This window comes from Clavelina lepadiformis, chromosome 1 (genome assembly GCF_947623445.1).
Source record: "Clavelina lepadiformis chromosome 1, kaClaLepa1.1, whole genome shotgun sequence".
NCBI lineage: Eukaryota > Metazoa > Chordata > Ascidiacea > Aplousobranchia > Clavelinidae > Clavelina > Clavelina lepadiformis.
The window spans coordinates 1,093,597-1,102,781 of NC_135240.1; the positions used below are offsets into that span (position 1 = coordinate 1,093,597).

At 37.8% G+C, this 9,185-nt stretch overlaps 1 protein-coding gene across 1 annotated transcript; it reads left to right on the plus strand.

The window, feature by feature from the left end:
• The first annotated feature begins 930 nt into the window (after window positions 1-930).
• LOC143444353 (transcription factor COE1-like) lies at window positions 931-8,754 on the plus strand. The gene is made up of 13 exons (XM_076943558.1): window positions 931-1,010; window positions 2,382-2,535; window positions 2,779-2,842; window positions 3,917-3,972; window positions 4,062-4,135; window positions 4,255-4,323; window positions 5,545-5,626; window positions 5,778-5,898; window positions 6,305-6,359; window positions 7,303-7,420; window positions 7,495-7,732; window positions 7,965-8,192; window positions 8,645-8,754. The coding sequence occupies exons 1-13, from the start codon at window positions 931-933 to the stop codon at window positions 8,752-8,754; spliced, it is 1,449 nt and encodes a 482-aa protein (XP_076799673.1).
• The last annotated feature ends 431 nt before the right edge of the window (window positions 8,755-9,185 follow it).

Sequence of the window (9,185 nt, forward strand, 5' to 3'; positions counted from 1 at the left end):
TACTAAACCCACCAGTATTGTGAATTCAGCCAATCGGTCATTTTGTAAACAACCAAATGTAATTTAAAATCTAAAGTACCTGGTCTCGTGACGTTGCATCATGTTGCCCTGTATACTAGTGATCGTTTATAAACAGGAAAAGTAGGTTCTCTGAATGAGTCACAGGACTTCTTAAAAATTGGCAACCGATGGAACGAACAGCAAAAAAGAGAGATAAAACGTTCGCGAACCAATTTGGCCATCCCACAGCCACTATAAGCCTTCCTCATAGCTTTTCTCTTTTTCCCCCCGACCAAAACGTCTTTTATTAGAAGTGACGGCCACGTTAGCAATTGGCAAGTAGTTTCAAAATTGTAGCGTGTCTCGATGGACACATCAATACACGATTTCTCAGCGGACTCAGTTAGAACGAGGCTACATCGGCTAGGTGCAATAACTTTCATGATTGCCCTTGAATTCCAGTGCGGTAGTTTTGAGACGATACGAAGTGCAGGCAACATCTTGAGAGCAACTTGCAAAGGTCGCATCGGGAATACACAAAAGTTGATTAGATTTAGATATATTTCCCGAGTGGGTCTATAGAAATACATGATAGTTAAATAATGAAAATCACATTTTGAATTAGGAAAACTTGCAGCTCTGGAACTAAAGGCTACACAAGTTTCTGAACGAGTTTAGCCCAGGCTATTTCAGTCCATATATTTATAATAGTATAGAAATTCAGTATTTTTTCCACGTTTGTGGAAATATGATCATTATTATTAATAATATTTATTATTTCATTCAATTTAATTTCATTTTAATTTATGCGATAATCTTTTCAAAATTGCAGAGTCAAATATAGCACGTTACACACGCAGACTATAACTGAGATACTTGTGAAAGATTCAGGTTCTCTGAGAATAAACATCAAGAATAACATCCGCCGCGATGTCCAGTCAACAAATTGCCTCACCAGCCAGGGGTTGGATTCAGACCAGCCTGGTGGACACAATGCCAAGGTATAACCAGTAGGTTCGGTTCAGAAACATTTATTAAAACACTTATGGTATCGGTTGGTAAAGATCAGACCGGAGTAAGGCCAGCGGGTGGCTTTTTGTTTTTCCAATTTTTTTTTGATCACTTGTCAACCAAGCGAATTGGTAATTTATTTTCAAGAAATCACGCTTCTGTCGCGCGATTGAATTTGTGAACTTTTGCACCCAATTTGGAATTTTTATCCGTATTTGCAGTCAATGATTCTGGTAATTTTGAATCACGTTCAGAATGGGAATTCTTTTTTAAGTTCTTGTAAAACTTTAACGACGAAAATGTTTTTTAGACAAGAAATATATCTTAGAACATATTTCTGAGCGTAATACACACGTTTTTATACTCAGTAAATCTCAGCGCCCGCAGCAAAGCTTCCATCAATCTTTTCATCAACTGTGGTTAGATTTCGTCATCACTTGTGATAATCAAGTAGCTAAATATTGACAAGGTGGTTCTCGAGGACACCGCGTTTTCCCGCCGGTCGAGGACCTTTCTATTGATGCACAATTAGCAGTGGTGCATTGGGGCATGCAACCGTTCCCATCCTATTTGCTCTTCATCTTCCGACTTTTGGCAGAGCATCCTCTGTCGCTCCAAATCCCAGGGCAAATTTTTGTTTTCTCTTTGGTATAACCGATACCAAGTCCTTTAGCTTAGGGATCCAGCCCAAACTCACATAGTCTGTAGTGAACTTTCAGTATGTTAGTTGTGGTAACTCTCTGTGTTCGGGGAAGGGATACTATCAAGGTTAGCGTACCGGACGACTGATATTATTCTCAAACGTAAACAAGGCGAGAATTGTAACGTTTTATCTTTAAGTTTTGAGCAAAGCAAAGTCAAACATGAGGCTGTATTCACGCAAGCATGCAACCGAAATCAAAAGATCGATTTCGAAATCAGATTTGCGTTTCTTCTCATGCACTGTTAAGTTAAAGAGCAGAGGAAAATCGAATTAAAAATACAAGTTTTAGCAAAGCTTTGACGCAGACGCAAGGTTTTTTAGCAAAAACAGCTTTAATAGTTTTTATGACAGCGCAATGTTAGCAACGTTCTTGGCTAGTAACGACAAATAATTTCTTTTGCGCTAGAAATATGAGACACACCGTTTTTTGTGAGTTTTTATTTGAGTCTTGCAATATATTTTGATTTGGTAAAAATTTTAAAAAGAGCGTAAAGTTTTAAGTAGACGTATTTCGCGTAGCCAATTACGGCGGCCATTTTGTTAGTTAAAAACGCGACCAAATATGTCAACATGAACAAGTCATGAGTAAAGGGTGCTATAGTCGGTCTTTCTTATATGTCTGTTCGCTTGGAATTTGGGAGTTTCTGAAATATTTTTCTTTTTGCAGGGTCGGGCTTCGGGAAGCACACTTCCAAAAACAGCCGCCTAGTAAGTTGCGTAAAACCAACTTCTTTCACTTCATCCTGACGTTCCATGATCTAAATGGGCAACTTGTGGAAATAGAAAATAGCGCATTTGTTGGTTTTGTGGAAAATGAAACAGTAGTTTTTTTATTACTTTTAATTTAAGAAAAACAACTCAAAAACGTAAAGTTATTTTTACTTTATTATTTTTACTATTATTCTGTTAAATTCTTGAGTCTAATTCCTTAGCTTATATATATCAGCGTGTACCAAGTTAACGATTAAAAGAAAAGCTTATTATCGTCGTCCTCTGCTGTATTTCTATTTCGCTAAAGTAGTTTTTTTTACTTAAAGTATTTTACAATATTCCAATATTTTTAGGAAGTTCCCGGCCAGAAAACAAACAATGGAGTGCATTACAGGTTACAACTTGTATATCAGAACGGTGAGATATTTGATTTTTTGTTCATTATTGCATTAGTTTGCGGCCGCAATTAGTAAACAAAAACAATCGCTATACTCGCATTTCTACCGGTTCCAATTAACGCGTGTCTCTCTCGAAACATCTATTCCAAATTTTGACCCGCGATCAACGACAGGAGATAATAAATTCATTAAGAGTCATTTATTGCCAATTTGCTATGTTGTCCTGAATAACAAGTTTAGGAATCGAAACAAGGTCCCAGAAGTAATGAAAGTCCGCTTTCGAGCATGCGATCTATATGTCTTCATTGGATGCCACCTAAAATTACTGATGTCGCCCACCTATCGATCGCGAGACCTCCTATGACTCTTTTCTCAAGATTACTCGACATAAGTCTTCACACTTGATCTCTGCAAACCGTACGCTGCCAATACGTGATAACACTTTCTCGACAGTCTCTGAATTTCCGAGAAATATGTACAGTGATATTCGCACGTACAAATTTTGATCAATTTCGCTGCTAATAGCTTATTAATCTCTGGCATGAATAGAATATGCAGTTAAGCAGCATTGTAATGTAATTTTTTTTCACTCTGTAAATGTTTTTGGCGGCCATGCTTTATTCAAATCTTTAGCTGCACTTCTCTGCAACCGCTTGTCATCCGCTCCTGGAATTATTATCTTTCGGTTTGCAAATTAAAGGAGCTTATATAGAGTGAAGGAGAAGCGAAATATGGCGCGACTTGATTTTGTGGCCCCGAAATTACGGGAGATGTAATGATGCAATCTTTCCTAGGGGTTCTGGGGGTATGGCGCCCCGAAAAAAATTGACTTTATGCACATTCTGAGATGCACACTTTTATTTCAAAAAACAATTTACCCCGTGCGTTTCTTCCAAGTTTTTCGCTTTCTAATTCGCTTTCTAAACGGCAACCGCCTTTCTCGCCTTACTCTAGAGTCTAGACCTAAAGATTACATATGTCTTACCTAAGAGAAGGTACATATCTTAGGTCACGAAGACCTAAAGCTTACATATGTATATGTAGAAATAATAAGAACCGCAAGAGTGATTAGAACAATGACAGTATGTTTTAGGTGTACGAATGGAACAGAGTATTTACATTCGCCTCGTAGATGCCTCCAATGAGAAGGTAAAGTGGAAATAACTGTGATGGACTCTGAGTTTAATTTTCTGAGACTCTTGTATAGTTGATACTTTTGAAAATATTTTTTCGTTTAGGCTATTCCATACGAAGGCCAAGACAAGAACCCCGAAATGCAAAGAGTTTTACTAACCCACGAAATCTTGTGCAGGTGAAACTTTTGGTTATTAAATTATTTGACTCAATCGCTTATTTACACACAGTTTTTCAGCTACGTATGGAGATTGGTAAAAAGATGTAAAGATTAAAATTAAAGACGTTTATTTACAGTCGGTGCTGCGACAAGAAAAGTTGCGGAAACAGAAACAAATTTCCGTCAGACCCCTTCATTTTTGAGAGGTTTGTCAAGTATGGTTTATATATTAAGCAAATGCAAAAACAAACTCATTGTCGCATGTATAATTAATATTGACTTGCTTATAAAAATTGCAACTCTCGCATGTTATTTCCAATCTGCATTAACACAAAAAGGATATGGCATTTCAGCGAAGATGCCCGTACTTTTGGGATCCTGCAATAAACGGGAAATTGAAAGCAAATTTAAGTGGAGAAAGTTAGGAAGTCAGAAGGCGAAATAATTACTTTAAAATGTCTTAATGCGCCCTTAAACTAATGCATCTCCAATATACAGTCCAAGAAAAAAGCGCCTTGCATGTTTCTCTGATGGTTTCTGCAGCGAAAGTAGCATATGGTATCTGCCAACTACAAAGTTAATGAGCGTAACAAATAATGGCCTGTTGTCTGCTTGTGCGTTTTTGGACAAATTTAAACACATTAGGCTATAGGTATAAAGTAACGGCTCACCCTTCTAAATTAATCATTTTTTATTGTCACGATTTTTGAAAGGCTCTGACACAAAGTAATCGGCTTGTTTTCGCTGATCAGCTTTTTGATATTTTTTAACGAAGTTGGCGGTTGTTTTCAATTATATGAAAAGCTAAAAACTATTTTTCAGCAATCACCAAAATTACGGTGACAGAGAAGCGCCACTTCAGAAGCGTTGATAACGGATTTTTCCTCGCAAAAGCATTTGTTCATTTCAATGCAGTTGTTGATTTTTGGCTAAATACGGTGGTTACCATATTTTACAGTTTAGCTTCGCGTTTTTGTTCAAGTTGTTCGCGTTTTTGTTCTTCGTTTTTTCGCTACAGTTTTAGCTTGCGTTTTTAAGTTTTTGTCATTCACCAAGCCTTATGTTAATTAAATCTGCTCGGAACACTATAATCAACACAACACAGATCGTACTTTGTCGGGAATCTGCAAGTCGCTATAGCCTACAAAAATCAATACTTCGTAGCATCGCGGATGTATGTCTTCAAAGGCTGTATGTCTTCACTTATGCAAGCTTGCATGATCAGACTCATGCCATTATATTGGTCTTATTATTATTGCATAGATGATGACCTATATTGACGTTTGACCATGCCACAGTCATTTGCGATTCATTGCCTAATATAATCTGAGTCATGCTGTTAACGTATTGTGTCTTCGGCAACCAATAGTGACTCACTCTTTGCAAGTGGAAGTTTAGCGCACCGATATCAGTAAAATGTTTTTCAGGTATTACTTGAAGTTTTTTTTGAAATGCAATCAAAGTTGCACGAAAAACGTTGGCAAGCCAAGGTGTTTGCGAAATTTTCGGGTAAGTTTTAAATCAAAATTTTCTTTCCGAGTTTTCTTTACTTTACAATTCGCATATATTTTCTTTCCTGTATGTAAATTCTTAAAACTCCGGTTATATAGATGATCTATGGCCAACAGGATTGCAATTCCGCTTTCTTTGTTTATTTTAGGTTGTCGTTTCCACAACGGTTTTTGTCGATAATCAGGTGGTGTTGGGAAAGTCACAAAACATGTACGTCCATAATAATTCAAAGCATGGTAGAAGATCCCGCAAAAATGACCCCTGTGGCGGTAAGCGGCTTGCTGTCAATTAAATTCATTGCCCAAATAATGACTCAAACGTCACTGTTTCGACTCTGTGTGATCAGCTTTTAACCAACACAGAAAAGAAACTTTTGGGATTTCCATAAATTCGAAGTTATTAAAAACAGGAGCTTTAAAAACAGGATCGAATTCCTCAACAACTATTTGCTCTGAATATTATTCATATACTATCCGTGCACCTAGGGGCCTGCATTGTACCCAAGCGGAATGAAATATGATATAAGTTTAGAGATTTAAGTTTAAGCCTACCCGGGTCTTATTACCGGTATGAAAAGGCTAAAAGGCTGGTATGAAAACTTATTCCGAAGGGAAAAAAGTTACGCTTTTGCGTGAAAAATGTTTTTTTTTTTTTTTTTTGTTAAAAAATATTTAGCTTTCCAAAGATCAACAGTTGCTGTCAGGAACCAGGTCATAAAAGTCATCAAAAGGTCAGGTCATCAAAGCGGTTAATCAAGGCAATCAAGCAAACCCCGGTGATCAAGCCGACCGATAATTTTTTCCGGATTATCATTTCCACATGCGCGTGTCATTCAAAGTTATTTCAGTTCGTTTCAAATCGATGAGTGCCTTCTCATTGCTACTGTCCTAGAAACTTGAAAATAATATTGCGCTGATAGGTTTCTGGAAAGCGGTCTAGTTATAGCAAAAAAAATATTTTTGGTTGCCCTCCCCCCCCTGTAAACTTGATGAATTACTTTTAAAGTTAAACGATGACTAAAGAGCGGTTCTTGAAAATGACGAAATCGAGAGATCTTTAAATTGGAAAAGAATTAAATTTTGATTTGGCAGATTTTATTATTACTTCGAATTCTTAAATGTGCCTTAATAATTTCCACTGACGCCTTTTAGAAGAAAATATAACCTATTTTTGTACTCAGTTTTGTTCTTTCCGCATATTGGTGAAACCTACTGCACCAATACGACCCCAATCGACCTTCCACCGCGATCGACGTCTATAAATTATCTAAATGTGCCCAATGGGGTTGATTATCACCAAAATTGAACCAAGCCAGTATTCGTACAAGCTTGCAGATTTTTTAACCTTACATATCTTTATGACAATTAAGGCCAACTCAACTATATGGGCGTCACAGACGGGACCGGACCGAACAGATCGAAGGCAAAACGACATTTTGAGTCTAGAGTTTTGCATTTTGTCCCATGCAATAAAATTTGTCACGGTTTGAATTGGTCTCCAAATGTTAATACAGTGCGGCTCGGATATTATTAATCGTTACGCGGCGTTGGTTGCTTTTTTAAAAGGCTACTTTAAATGTAAATGTTGAATGCTACTTGAAATTGTAAGTTTCAAGTAATTATCCAAGCCCTTCCTATTGTGAAATAAATTTCACCTGGCAGTCTATTTATAAGCTTCTGGTTATATCTAATTGTTTTTTTAGCTCTCAATGATGCAACATTGGATCCTGGTTTTCAACGTTTGTTAAAGACGGTACCGAGGTACGAGGGTGACCCCGATCGCCTATCAAAAGTAAGTTACCGAATTTTGATATAGTTTTCCGAAAACAAAACAAGCAAAAACAACCAAAAACGCTTCTCCGACAGGAAGTTGTCCTTAAGAGGGCGGCAGACTTCATGGAGGCGTCCTTCACTTGGCAGTACAACGCTCATCGTCAAATTTCTCCTCCAGGAAGCGTTGCTCCGCCCCCTTCACACTTGACTACGCATCCGGGAGATACGGGCAGCTTCGTGCCTCACTCAGCCGCCGTAGCAGCCGTTGCTATAAACGGTTACGCAACTCAGTTTGAGGGAATTTCCGATCGCTACGATGCAAGCGATTCAGGTTGGATATGTTTGTTAACACTTTTAAATTTTTAGATCTACAATAAGCTTGTTGCGTATCGCGAAATACTAGTTCATTAACTTTAATAGTTGCTAACATTTGTTGGTATTTCTAATAATAAACTTAATATTGTTTTGTTCCTGGGCACAGTCGTTTTGCAAAAGCCATCATGGATCTATTTGAGTTGACATTCAAAAATAAGCGGCATGTCAGCATTGAGTGAACTTTACAGGTTATACAAGAGGTAAAGGCGTTTCACCCAGCAATAGGGGATATTCACCACAAAGAACGCCGAACAGCGGAAATGGGGGCGTGGGAAGCATGGTCTGGCCGACTACAGTGGCCCTCGTTGTGCCATCTTCGTACAATTGTCCCCCGTCGTTCAGTTGCTACCCAGCCTCTACCCCGTCCTTTACAAACATGGAAAATCCGTCTTCGGGACTGTTCAGTGGAACCGGAAGTGAGTACAGCTGGCACTTAGTGGTTTCTACCTCCTGTTCGATTCTAATTAACCCGGTATGCAGTACATGAATGTAAGCGAGTTATGGTTATAGTTATAGTTATAGTTATGTTGTAAGCCGCTGTGTAAAAAGCAAAAAGAAAGAAAAAGAGAAAACTTAAACAACTTCACGAAATGCAATAAACTTTTTTCCTCGACCATACCCCAAAGCTCTAGTTAATAATTGTAAAGGTATACGAGGGTGCTAAAAAACCAAGAATGGAGGTTTCACCGCAATTAAATCGACACAACATTGCTTTAAATCCTCACGTAATTAGCGCAATTTAAAAGCAATGCAACACGTGCTTTGATCTGAGTTGGTAGCTACACCTCATTGTTTATCAATAGTAGTAGTTGTAGTTTGTGTAGTAGTAGTTTGTAGTAACAGTAGTAGTTTGTGTTGACTGAAATAGCACTTTCATCAAATAAGTTAGTACTGGTTCCATGTCGATTCAACCCACAGACGACTAAACCTCCGACGATCAACCCACAGACGATTCAACCCACAGACGATTCAACCTGAAATGTGAGGTTTTAGATGTAAGCGACACTTACACGGTATTACTTATACTTACTTACTTATACGTCCATTAAACGTTTTAAGGTTATAAATATATCTATATCTATTTTCTTCCTTTTTTGGGCACATTTCGTTTTTTTTTGCCTCTGAATTTTTGCTTGATTTAGTTAATAAGACAACCCTGACACGGTTAAATTTAGTTTGCGATTTCAATTATTTTACTTTTTCCGTTTTGTTCTACAATATTGGTTTAATAGTGTTTCGCATACGCGTCTCGAGGTTCTTTTTTATATTCTTGGTCAGTCATGTACATTCCATGATTCTAGCTTACGGCGAACCGTCAGTTTACAGTCCGCTACACTGCGTGGTTGTTTTGAAATAAATTGCTAACCAGTCCTGAACGTCGTTTGAGAAAGTCCCTCATCTGTGCGTCG